Source organism: Gekko japonicus, unplaced genomic scaffold (genome assembly GCF_001447785.1).
Source record: "Gekko japonicus isolate JY-2015 unplaced genomic scaffold, Gekko_japonicus_V1.1 scaffold2393, whole genome shotgun sequence".
In the NCBI taxonomy this organism is placed as follows: domain Eukaryota; kingdom Metazoa; phylum Chordata; class Lepidosauria; order Squamata; family Gekkonidae; genus Gekko; species Gekko japonicus.
In genome coordinates this window covers 235,864-249,433 of record NW_015164730.1, presented here as the reverse complement: position 1 = coordinate 249,433, position 13,570 = coordinate 235,864, and the positions used below count along the sequence as shown (strand labels likewise).

At 47.7% G+C, this 13,570-nt stretch overlaps 1 protein-coding gene across 1 annotated transcript in view; it reads right to left on the bottom strand.

The window, feature by feature from the left end:
• TMEM266 (transmembrane protein 266) overlaps positions 1 to 13,570 on the bottom strand; it is a gene marked incomplete at its 3' end in the record, with an annotated part of 50,127 nt that overhangs the window by 14,595 nt on the left and 21,962 nt on the right. The window contains exons 3-4 of the mRNA XM_015409612.1: positions 9,773 to 9,927; positions 3,620 to 3,693 (exon numbers count right to left, since the gene is read on the bottom strand). Coding sequence (XP_015265098.1) covers positions 3,620 to 3,693; positions 9,773 to 9,927 — 229 coding nt within the window. The remainder of the gene's footprint in view (positions 1 to 3,619; positions 3,694 to 9,772; positions 9,928 to 13,570) is intronic.

The window sequence follows — 13,570 nt, the reverse complement described above, 5'->3', positions numbered from 1 at the left end:
CTAATGCCACAGAGTCCCCCCGGCAAAGCAGCCATTTTCTCGAGGAGAACTAATCCTGGTCATCTGGAGATCAATGGTAATAGCGAAAGATCTCCGGGTCCCATCTGGAGGCTGGCAAACACGAGATATGGCCCTTTTGTCTCTCATTGCTAGGAAGAAAGAGTGGGGGGGCCCCCACCTGGTCCCGCAGTGTGTCCTCTCAGCTCAAGAGCTTGAGCCGTACAACCCACCTGTGATGCTGCACTTGTGAGGTCATGACCTGTGGCTTGAGAACAACTGCCTTAAAAGGGTGAGATTTTAATCCAGTAGGACCTTAAAGACCAATGGGATTTCCAGGGTATAGCCTTCTGAGCAGTGTTCCCGCTAAGCTGAGTTAGTGTGAGCTTTGTTGTCGTTCAGTCGCACAGTCGAGTCCGACGCTTCGCGACCCCATGGACCAGATCACGCCAGGCCTTCCTGTCTTCTGCTGTCCTCTGAAGTTGGCTCAACTTCATGTTCGTTGCATCCATGACACTGTCTAACCATCTCATCCTTTGCCGTCCCCGTCTTCTTTGACCTTCAGTCTTTCCCAGCATCAGGGTCTTCTCCAGTGAGTGCTCCCTTCTCATTCGGTGGCCAAAGTCTTTGAGCTTCAGTTTCATTATCTGGCCTTCCAGGGAACAGTCAGGGTTGATTTCTTTTAGGATTGACTGATTGGATCTTCTTGCAGTCCAAGGGACTCTCAAGAGTCTTCTCCAGCACCATAGTTCAAAAGAATCTATTCTTCGGTGCTCGGCCTTCCTTATAGTCCAACTCTCGCAGCCATAAAACAAAAGGGGGCGGGAAATAGTGTGAGCTAGCTCACAGTTTATTTAGCCTCCGGCTCACGCACTTTTGTCTCTGCTCAGGAAGGATGAGGCTCCAGAGCAAACTAATTTATGCAGCAATCAAAATCATTCGCTCACGACTTTAATGCCGGCAGCTCACAAAGCGGAATTTTTGCTCACAAAAACTCCGCAGCTTAGAGGGGAGCATTGCTTTTGAGTCTCAATGCTCCCTTTGTCGAACACCATGGCTTTTGACTCTTGAAAGCTTATACCTTGGAAATTTTGTTGGACTTTTAAGGTGTTACTGGACTCGAATCTTCTGCTCTTCTACCGCAGAGCAACGTGACTACCCACCTGAAACCGTCTTAAAAGTAATCACAGGAGGGGAGAAAGCCACGGAGGATTGTTTCTCATGGGCATGGCGTTTTGTAAAGGAAGGGAACAGAGACGTTCCTCTGTTGAGGAAACTACAGTCTAAAGATGTCTACGGGGACCGGGGACAACAGAGGGTGGGGAGGTCGGTGGAGGTGAGGGTAACTGGGGAAGAATATGGATAAGTGAGCACGACAAGGCTATAATTCTGGTACCCACCAGAGGAAGAGAAGAAGAAGAAGAAGAGGAGATTGGATTCATACCCCGCCCTTCACTACCCAAAGGTGTCTCAGAGCGGCTGACAAACTCCTTTCCCTTCCCCTCCCCACAACAGACACCCTGTGAGCTCTTAACAGAGACTGCTCTTTTTCAAGAACAGCTCACAAGCCGTGGGGCACCTGGGGAAGCCGATCCTGGGAGGGAGCTGTGCTGTCAGGGGTGTGGCCTATTATGCTAATGAGTTTCTGTGGTTGGCTGCGGCCTATTATGCTAATGAGTTCCTGCTCGGCTTTTTCTACAAAAAGAGCCCTGCCGAAGACCATATTATCTGTGTAGTTCATTCCATCCAACTTTTGATGGGACGAACAAAAATTAAATGCTGGACTACACTTAGTTTACCGAAAGTAAAAAAGATGCAGCATATCCGAAAGGTGGGCTTTGTTACAGAAACAGACCCCCCCCCGGCACATCATGAAATGCAAAAGGTACGTCCTGCGAGATATCACAAGAGAAAAGTGTTTTTAGACCACAAAATCCATGCTCCGATGCATCTGTAAGTCTGGCACACAAGACACTTTTTCTTCCGTTTTGTTTTCATTACAACAGACTAACATGTCTGGCTAAAAGGTAAAGGTTCCCTTGCTCGAAAGCCAGTCGAATCCGACTCTAGGGTTGCGGTGCTCATCTCCGTTTCAAAGCGAGCCAGCGCTGTCCGAAGACGTTTCCGTGGTCATGTGGCCGGCATGACTAAACACCAAGGCGCACGGAACGCTGTTCCCTTCCCACCGAAGTGGTCCCTATTTATCTACTTGCAATTTCTTGCTTTCGAACGGCTAGGTTGGCAGGAGCTGGAACTAGAGACGGGAGCTCACTCCGTCATGCGGCACACTCGGGTCTCAAACTGCTGAACTACCGACCTTCCACAGCCTGCAGTTCAGCGTCTTAACCACGAGCCACCGCAGCTCCAACATGTCTGGCTACCCCACTGGAATCCCACTGTTGTAGTTTTCGAAACCACAGAGAAAAGTTCTGATGCCTAATAGGCCTAACATTACCCCCCCCCCCCACATACACAGGCCACATTGCAAACTGCCTTTGAAACTTCTGGAAGAGGGAGGAAAGGAGCACTTTGCTATGGCCATGGAGAGAACCAAGGGGTGGATGCAGATTTAGAGTGTGCTATGAAGGAGGAGTGAACAAAAACTGAGTTAACTGGGAATGGGTTAAAAAACCCCAAAGTTCTCCCAGAATAACCAGAGCAGTATAACCCCAATTAGGGTTGCCAGCTCTGGGTTGGGAAATACCTGGAGATTCGGGGGGTGGGTGGGCGGAGCCTGGGGAGGGTGATGTTCGCGGAGGGATTGCAGCACGGTAAATGCCATTGAGTCCACCCTCCAAAGCAGCCATTTTCTTTAGGGGAACTGAACTCTGTAGTCTGAAGATCAGATGTAAAAAGCATCTGTTTCTTAACAAGGAGATATAGGGACATGAGAAATCGGTTTCAGAACAAGCAGGGCTGCCAATTGCCCACAAGGAGGGGTGTGTGTGTGTCTGGGAACCGGGGACATGTCATACTATTCTCTAGGAACCACCCCCAATCTCTATGATTTTTTTTTAAAGGGAAATCCTAGAATGCCATCCAATGTGGTGGTAACACTTCTGTTTTTGCACCCAGAAGGGACATCATAGTGCCTCACACTGCTGTTTCACTAGGTGCCTGCCAACCCAGGCCCCACCTTGAGGTTGGCAACCATATCCGCAATCTAAAAAAAGAATTTTCAACAAGGACCCATTCAGAGGAAGAACCACACGAGCAGGGCATCGCATCATACTTGCTTGGAACAAGATACTGCTACTGGGGTCCCCCCCCGCCCCCCCAAAAAGACAAATGGATTGTGAGTAAGCACGGGAACCAAACCCACACCTCTCTTGAAGCAAACCCCACCCCCTAATTGTGTAGAAAGGCCCCAGATAACACACAGGTTTCCTCACTGCTGCCTTTGGGATTGTTGCTACAAACATTCGGATTCTACAGGGGCAGACGTTCTAGAAATGTCAGGTTTGACACCATGCCGAGAACTTAATATGCGCCTCTACAACCTTAAAAAACGTGATCCAATTGAAAGCAGGGTACTTGGCCAGCTAGGCAACCGGCACAGGTTCTCCTAGAAGGTCACCGGCTTGTTCAACTGTCTACGTGCTTTGTCATACAATCCACTTACCTCTGAAAAGAATACAGAGAGGATGACTAGACTGATCCAGTGAATAACTCCAGCAAACTGAGATGCGCTTGAAACTGCAATTGACACAATATAATGAAGCAGAGTTTTAGTTTTCTCACCAGCCAAGTTTTACATGTTGCATATACACACTGTACTTAACCATTCAAACAAATACTAAGGGTACAGATGGCTTGAGTTGGCTGACACCCAGGAATGTACCCTTTGGCTGTGAGCTAAGAAACAGGGAGAGAAGTGAACTCTGCACATGCTCATCGACACACTTTTTAACCAGGCTGCAGAGAACTATTTACACAGCTTGTGCACAACATTTAGAAACACAGCCCAAGCAACTGGCTTTCAAACCGGATTCTGGGAGCTTGTGCCAGCAAATCCAAACTCACATTTCAGCTCTGCATAACTAAATATTGAATGTCTTTTGAAACTTCCATTTAGGAAAATACAGACTCCCGGTGAAACATGAAATGGAGAATGCTTTGAAAAAACAATTGGACAGAATGCATTTAGCCCAGTGTCTTCCTTTAACTCGCAGCCTTGGGAGAGGATCCATACGGTCGATGGGGAATATCCTGCCTTCACAGTTGGCGGGTGATTCATTCGGCCGTGAATCGCACGCAACTGGCAAGCCACCAAATCAGAACGTTCACATTCTGAGATGGGCTTTTATTCTGCGGATCCTCCAAGCTCCTATCTTACATCAGTAAGCAAAACAAAAAGTGGCTGTTTTTGTTGTTGTTCAGTCGCACAGTCGAGTCCGACTCTTCGCGACCCCATGGACCAGATCACGCCAGGCCTTCCGGTCTTCCGCCGTCCTCTGACGTTTGCTCAACTTCATGTTCGTTGCATCTATGACACTGTCTAACCATCTAACAGGCTGTTTTTACGGGAAGTGAAATGCCTGTTGGTTCTATTTTTACATTCTAAAGTTTCCAGCCTTGCAAAAGCTCCATCTGATCCGTTCCAGCGCAATCTCTGAGTAAACTTGCAAGGAGCCACGAGTCAATACCGATACTACCGTGTGGGTAGGAAACCTACAAGTACCAACTCAGAAATATTTACATGAGATTCACTTGTTTATTAAACGTGGAACGGGCTACGAAGGAAGCAAACGGGCTGAAAAGGGAGAAAATTCACCCATCTGGACCAAATGCAGACTGCCTCCCGGGGGCCAGCCTTAGTCTGCCCCCGCTTCTCCCCAGCATGAATTTCCCTCCCTCTTCCCACCTTTGCCTGAGATATCGCATTATATCTGTGTTGACATTCACTGTGGCTAGCCCAGTTCCTCCTTGTTATTTATTTACTTTATTTATATCCCATCTGTAATGATTTCAATTTATATGTGTGTGTTTCTTTAAATGGTTGGTAAGTGTCAGAGGAACAAGGTGGGGGTGAAAGAGGGAGATGAGTGAGTGAGGTGATTGGTCGGTGACTGACAGTATGTGGGCGGAGCTAGGAGGGGTGTGTGTGTGTGTGTGGAGAGGGAGAAGGCAGAGGGTTGAGTTAGAAGTTTGAGCTGGAAGTTTGAAGTCCGCAGATGTCAGTTGTGGTCAATCTACAGAGTCAGAGAAGCAGACTTCCAAACAGAATCATATAGAGGTGCTGTGAAAGGCATTAAGATTCGAAAGGAGGAAGAAATTTATTATTTATTTATTCAATTTATACCCCTCCGTCCCCGCGAGCAGGCTCAGGGCGGCTTACATTAATTGGTATCCAGTACCATAAAACCATACAAAAGTTACAACAGTTTAAACATTTAAACAACCAATAATCAAAGTGCTAGTGATGGGAGTCGTTTTTCAGCAGTTAAGATGGCACGCTATATAGTGTACAACCAATTCTTTTGGCTTCAGTGATCTTCGGCACTGTGCAATGGGATGGCATAATCTCCAGGCTGGGGCCAACCTATAGCCACAGATGTTGGTGGTAGTGGTGTGGTGGCTCCTAACTGAAGGCCTGGTGGAAGAGCTCCATCTTGCAGGCCCTGCAGAACTGTAAAAGATCCCGCAGGGCTCTGATCTCCTCCGGGAGCTATTTCCACCAGTGTGGAGCCGCCACTGAAAAGGCCCTGGCCCTGGTGGCAGCAAGCCTGGCGTCCTTAGGGCCTGGGATGGTCAATCGATGTTGTGACCCCGACCGTAGTGCTCTCTGGGGTATGTATGGGGAAAGGCGGTCCCTCAGGTATGTTGAACCCTGGCCACTGAGAAAGATCTTGTCCTCGTTGCAGCATAGTGCACCTCCCGGGGGCCCGGGACCACCAACCGGTTCTGGGTCCCTGACCGAAGTGCTCTTGGGGGTATATATGGGGAAAGGCGGTCCCTCAGGTAGGTCGGACCCAGGCCATATAGGGCTTTAAAGGTGAGTACCAGCGCCTTAAAGCGAATTCGGTATGCTATTGGCAGCCAGTGCAGTGCCTTCAGCCCAGGCTGGGTGTGCTCCATTGTTAAGGAGAAATATATTTAAGGGGACATATTAGGCAAAATCTAATTGAGTATTTTAAGAGTGTGAGGGGAAAGGGCTGACAGAGACCTGAGTAAAAAGGGAAAGATTTTACTGAGCAACTTCACAAAGCATCTTGTAACCAATACGCTTCCTCTACCAATAAAGTTTTATCTTGTTTATTGTTAACCCAGAGTCTTATCCTCAGAACCACACAGTCCAACAAAGGAGCCGTAGAGCTTGGGAACAATACTGTGGGAAAGGTGAATTAAAGACGGGCATTAAATTCCTGGTGGCAGCGATAGATACTTTGAGCGAGAGAAAGAAACAAGAAATTCAAAACTACATCACACCTAACCACACAAAATAAGAGACAGTTACTGTCACACCATCTTTCATTCCAATGGAGACCCAAAGGCAGCTTAAAATTGCTCTTCTCTCCTCCGTTTTATCCTCACAACACCCCTGTGGGGAAGGTGCGGCTGAGAGCATGTGACTGGCCTAAGGTCACCCAGCGAGCTTCCCATGGCAGAGTAGAGATTCGAACCTAAATTTCCCGGGTCCTAGTCCAGCACTTTAACCAACTACACTACCCTGGCTCCTTAACGAGGGTTTGCAAGCCTGCTCCAATCCCTGCCTTCAAATCCTGGTTAAGAACCCCAATTAGCATCAACCAACCATGGTTAGCACCAATGCTCCCTCTAAGCTGTGGAGTCTTGTGGGCAAAAATTCTACTTTGTGAGCTGCTGGCATTAAAGTTGTGAGCGAGTGATTTGGCTACTGCATAAGTTCGTTTGCTCTGGAGCCATCTTTCCTGAGCTAAGACAAAAATGTGTGAGCCGGAGGCTAAGAAACTGTGAGCTAGCTCACACTAACACAGCTTAGAGGGAACACTGGTTAGCGCTGCTGTGTACACAATGCAAAGCCAAGTTTAGGACTTTTAAGGGAGAGGAGAAGGACTTTGTACTTGCTTTAAGAAGGGCACTAGACAGATTCATGGAGAATAAGTTTATCGGAGGCTACTAGCCGTGGTGACTGAGGGGAACCTCCACATTCAGAGGCGGTCAACCTCTGAATCCCAGAGCCAAGAGACAACATCAGGGGAAGGTCTCTGCCTCTATCCTCTGTTATTAGACCTCCAGAGAAACTGGTTGGCCACTGTGTGAGACGGGATGCTGGACTCGATGGACCACTGGTCTGATCCAGCAAGGCTCTTCTGATGTTCTTATCAGGGAAGGCCTCAGCCTCCATGCCCTGTTGTTGGACCTCCAGAGGAACTGGTTGGCCACTGTGTGAGACAGGATGCTGGACGAGATGGACCACTGGTCTGATCCAGAAGGGCTTTCCTTATGTTCTTATGCACAGTGGCAGGGAATAGGGAGTTTACCTGAGGTAGGCCTCAAGTTGTGGTTTGCAGGGGCGCCAAAATTAAGTCTGTACTGGGCAGTACCTCACTTATTCAGTTTGTTCTGGGACAACATTGCTTTCAGATTTTTTTTTAAAAGTCCGTTTCCAGACTAACATACTTTTTAGTCCTGGAAAAATTCGTGACATCTTGGAGAATACTGAACATGCATAGCTTCTACAGATCTGGAGACTGGCCCACAATTAGCACCAAGGTAAAGTGTGCAGAGACTGATCTTGCAACATGCAAAAAACGCACAACCCCCACCACCACTGAGCGAAGGGTAGGTGAACACAGACAAGCATATCACTTACTAGTATGCACCAGACGCACTAGTATTTCTTTACACAGGGCAAAGGGCCCCTCGAGGGAGAGGCACTTGTCTGGTTTTTGCAATGTGCGAAAGCCTCATCCAAAAGCCTCTAGCTGCCAATGCAAGCAGGTGATGGAAAACACATTTGACTCTTGCTATATAACGATAAGCTCCCGTGAGACAAAACAGCTTTAGGAGCAAGTTTGAACAGATGTTGACTGTTTCCCCCCCCTTTTCCCTCCTTCTCTCCCCCTATGGAGTTGCCAGTTCCGGTTTGGGAAATTCCTGATTTGGGGGGCGGGGCGAAGTTTGGGGAGGGAAGGGTTTGGGGACGGACCTCAGTGGGTACAAGGCCATAGAGTCCACCCTCCAAAGCAGCCATTTTTCTCCAGGGGAACTGATCTCTGTAGTCTGGAGGTGAGCTGTAGTTCCAGGACTCCAGGCTCTCCCTGGAGGTTGGCAACCCTACGAAAGCACCAGGCTGTAGTCGGGAAAATATTAACTATTTAGTGGGAATAGGAAACTCAACAAACAAAAGTACCTCAATTAAAGTTTAATGACACTTAAAAAAAACAAAAAAACACACACCCAGAACTCACATTTATAGCCCCTAAGTCTGCATTATGAAAGGCTTAAGAGCACAATCTCCCCCCCCCTCCAGCTAAGCTGCACCCTTTCTGTAACATCCTGATTGATCAAGCAATAGGGCAAACGCTACGAGGAAGCCATCTAACCATTACACTGGAAGAAATCCAAGAATGAGCAATTGCCTGGCTGCCCACTAGCGGTTCACGCAAAGATATACACAAAATGCCAAAAAAGCTATAAACAGATTCCAGGACCTAGAGGTTTGTTCTTCCCCGCTAGGATGTTAAGCGCTGCTAGGCATACCAACGAGCAGAGGCACGATTAATTAAAAATCAACTATGCAAGAAAACCCTTTCTAAAAGCCTCCTAATTAAAACGAACCGACTGCTTCAGTCCTTTGCACCGTTTCGGTCCGTGCAAATCTTATAGCTTTTCTGAAACACACGAAGCAAGCCAGCAACGAAAACACAGTTTCTTCCTGATAACAGGTTCACCTAGGGGAGCTCAAAGTCATTCTTACTATTTCATATTTTTTTATTATTTGTTGCTAGGGAATAAATGTGAATTATTTTAACAAAATATTTTGCGTGTATATCACCACTTCAGTGCCTTTGCGCAGAGGCAGTTTTTAAATATCAGCCCCAACAACAGCTACCCAAATTTATGTATAGTTGTCGTTTTTTTAAAATGTTAAAGCCAGCAACAAGACTTTCCAAAATGGTAGCTGTAACAAGGCTGGAGCAGGCGGGAACCATGATGTGATGCTCTAGGAATCCTCCCCCACCTCTATGGACAAGGGCATAGAAATCGGGGGAATTCCTAGAGTGTTGTTGGTGCGGTGACCAGGACTGACACTGCAGCATCTGTGTCAAGGCGGGCAACTTAAGTTTCTATTATGGTGGGACCCAGGGTCTTCTATAGAGTTTTGTTGGGCTGTAAGATATGAAAGGTTGAAAACCACTGGTTTAATTGACTACTCCCAGAACCCATTTTCCCTTAGGACAGCCTTGGTGGGTGTGGTCTTGGGCTTTCAAACACAAACGCTGGCATTATCCTTTACAAGCAACACATGTGTCAAACCTTCTCGGTGCATAGACTACATCCTGTTAAAGAAAGATCTGGTAAGAGCTCCGCGTTTGTGCCACGTGGAAAACACACAGATGCACACATGAAAGGTAGCAGGCAGAGGGAAACGGCAGATAACGTCACTTTGGCCAGGAAATTAATCGACACGACCCCAGGGGCTCACGACATTCTGAAAAGCACACAGCTCATATATTCTACAGGTGACTTCTATGACAAACCCACAGCTCCCCCCCCCTCCACCCCATGAGCCTGAACATCATGTCTTTTTGACCAAAAGTTTCAGGAAAAAGAAAAGCCTGCTACTCACACTGGAGGAGCTTTATATCTATTAGGAGTTCCAGAGTCAGCAGAATCACCACCAATACTACACAGGCTACCAGGAAACTGTTGAGACTCGCACTGAGCAAAAATACCTGCCAGACAGCTGCTCGTCTCCCGCAGCAAGGTTTAAGCCAGTTAGATCTGAAGAGATAAAATCAGGGGTGGGGGTGGAGGAAGGGGGGGTACAGGAGGAAAAGAGACAGAGAAAGGAAGATGGGTAAAGAGCAACAGGACAGATAGACTTCAGACGTCCGCAAGAGCAGAAGGAATTGCGGGCCCTTTTCTAGTCGTTTTTCGAATCAGGCTCTCGTAGGTTCGTCGCTTGTTCGAATATTCTTTGCCGTCGGCCTGCAAAATTCTCATGTGCCCTCTTGATGCCGGGCGTTCTAAAGAGGGCACCAGCACACGCATGAAACGGGAGTCCAGTGGCACCTTAAAGACCCTACCGAGAGCTTTTTGAGTCACAGCTCACTTCCTCAGATGTATTCGAGCCCAGGAACGCCTCGGAGATCAAAGGGAGCTTCAGAGTATAGGCTTTCAAGAGTAAAAGCTCCCTTCGTCGGTCATGGTGGCGGCGGAAAGTGCCATCAAGTCTCAGCTGGCTTAACGGTGATCCTGTACAGATTCCAAGGCAAGAGACGTGGTGTCAGAGGTCCTTTGCCGTTGCCTTCCTCTGCGTTACGGCCCTGGTATTCCTTGGAGGTCTCCCATCCGAAAAAACTAATCAAAGCTGAACCTGCTTAGCTTCCAAGACCTGATGAGATCAGTCTAGCTTGGGCTACCCAAGTCAGGATCCCTTTGTCAGACAGGAGTAGAAACGGAGAGCTCGGAGTCCTTTTGTCCTAGTCAGGAGATGGGAAGGATGCCGTAAGGAATGATTGTAAAGGATGCCGAGGTACCCATGCATGTTGTGATTGGCTTGATTAGAGCAGAGGGGATATGCCTGGGGACAGACAATTAGAAACTGGACTAAGATAAGAATCCTATGTCCCTATTCAGCCAGGGGTTCTAAACCTGTGAATGAACTCAAGTTTAGCACTCTCCCATTGTAAACCCCCCTTGGAATTTCTTCGTTTGAGGACTGCCACTGTCTTCATCAGATATGCAGAGGGAAATATGTGGAGGGATTTCCATGCACAGATCCGAGGGCGTGTGCCTCCACATACCTCCTTCCACGTATCTGAGGAAGTGTCCTGTGACGCACAAAAGCTCATGTGGAAATACGTGTTGTTACTCTTTTAAGGTGCCGCTGGATTCTTGTTTCATTTTGCCACCACCAACTTAACTTTTCAGTTCCATCTGAAACAGAGAGAACAATCATTGGCCTGCCTTGAGTTCTTAGGTCAAATGAGTCAAACATTAAAGGAAAGGAAGGAAGGAGAGGACAATCTTTGGCAGCTCTCGTGCCCATTTTCTTTTTCGCAACCACTGTGATCTAGTGCGCCTGTGCCTATTACACTTTTTAAAGGCACAGAAGCCCCAAAAGGACCATCACTGGAATGAGCAATGTGCACAACTGTTATTAGTTCACATCCCCACAGCTCTGTCCTGCGAGCATGGGACTTTCTACCTAGAACAAAGCACGACGTCTGCTGAATCGGAGCTTCCACGTCTAAAAAGGCACATGTTTTCTTTTTAGAGGTGTGGCCATCTTAGTCAGTCGCTGCCAAAAGCAGAGTCTTGTGGGGACATCAAGAGGGACAGATGTGTTGTAGTGCAAACTTTTGTGAATTATTTTTGTGCATTTATGTTACGTATAGCCCACCTTTCTCACAGGGGCTCGAGGCAGATTACACATAGTGAGTAACCAATGCGTTAGGATTGCAAATGCCCGGAACCAACCGGAAAGAACTGAAACAGAGCGTAAGTATTAACGTAACAGGTTAACTGGCGCAAAGTTACATGAAAGTATCTTACTTACAAGTAAGCTCCACACAGCAGGACTGCCCACAGTCCCAAGTCATTTATCCACTTCATTGTATGTGAGCTTGTCTTGTGTTAAGTCTGCTGAAAGTCCAGTGAGCAACAGTGCAAGCCTAAGAAAACTTTCCTGGGAGGGAGAGCCATTGAACAGAGCCACCTAGGACTGCACCGCAAGAGTGGGGGATCTTCCAGTGGTCGAGGCTTTAGTTTAATACCCCACTTTCCCCATTCCTTATCACACGGACATCTCGTAGCCAATGTTCCCTCTAAGCTCTGGAGTCTTGTGAGCAAAAATTCTACTTTGTGAGCTACTGGCATTAAAGCTGTGAGCGAGCGAATGGGCTACTGCATACATTAGTTTGCTTTGGAGTCATCCTTCCTGAGCTAAGACAGAAATGTGTGAGCTGGAGGCTAAAAAACTGTGAGCTAGCTCACACTAACTCAGCTTAGAGGGAACACTGCAGTCATAGCCCAAACTCAGCACCCTTTCGCCTCCGCCCTCCCCTGCTCCCAATTTCTAACAGGATGATGGAAGCCAAATTCAGTAAGTGCACTCAAATATACTTCATTTGCCTGAGTTGCCTTTTAACTGCACGAGTGGATTTTCCAAGTGAAGGACCCAAGTCAACTCAGCACCCTCTCGCAGAGGGGGGACAGCCGCTCTGCTTACGTGCTGTACATGCGCAACTTTGTCATGAAGCGAAATGAACAAGCCAATGACACAGCTGTTTCTCCAGTGCCAAAGCTGGGAAACTCTTTGGAGCCAACGGCACACCCTCCTTTTCCCCAGCTAAGGGATTCCCCTCCCTGGTAGGTTCTTTGCGTGTCTAAACCACAACGGGAGCAACCGCCTGCAGAAAGGTCAAACGGTTCTTCAAGCCACCTGATTAAGACCATGGTGTTGGCTATGCTCCTTCCCAATCTTGGACCACATTTAATGAACCAGATTCTGATGTTCTTTTCTGGAAAAGAAACAATCACTGCATTCAGATGTTCGGAACAAGCCAAGCTCCCCCACCCTTGGTGTCCCCCACCCCCAACTGAGGATCCCCTAAAATGGGAAGCCCTCCGTTTATAACTGCAACTTGTTGCCGTGTCTGAATCCGAGGACTTCAGCAAACTGCAGTTCCGTGCAGCTCAACTGCAAGTCCCAGTTTGTGAGGACAAACAAACCGCAGTCCATTCAGATGTTATAAGATATAAGACAAAGCTTTAACTCGTCCAATGAGCCAGACTTGATGTTCTGGATCAAACACTGTCAAATTACCACAGCCAAGTCTGGTACAAGAAAGTGCTACAGTGGAAATTTGGGCTTGGACTTGGGAGGTAGCCAGGGTTTAAACCCCAAATCAGCTATGGCTGATTTCTAATGGACTCTGGGCCCCGTAATGTCAGTTCCACCTCCAAAACATATTCTACCACTGTGTGCCTCAAAGGACTGTGAGCAGGGCTATTTGTGGGCAGGAACGCACAGGAACGGAGTTCCGGCTGGCTCCCAAGTTGGCCACGCCCAGCAGGAACTCATTAGCATAATAGGCCACACCCAACAGCAGAAACTCATTAGGATGGGCTACATTAGGGGTGTGTGGCCTAACATGCAAAGGAGTTCCTGCTACAAAAAAGGCCCTGGGTTTTGACAACAAACAAGGTAAACAGAATAACAAGCAAAAGGTGGGTGTGGCTGGATGAGCACACTTCTGGTAACATGGGGGTGCGGCCTAATGTGCTAATGAGCTGTGCTGTCAGGGGTGTGGCCCAATATGCTAATGAGTTTCTGCTGTTGGGTGTGGCCTATTATGCTAATGAGTTCCTGCTGGGCTTTTTCTACAAAAAGAGCTCTGACTGTGAGGATTAATAAGGG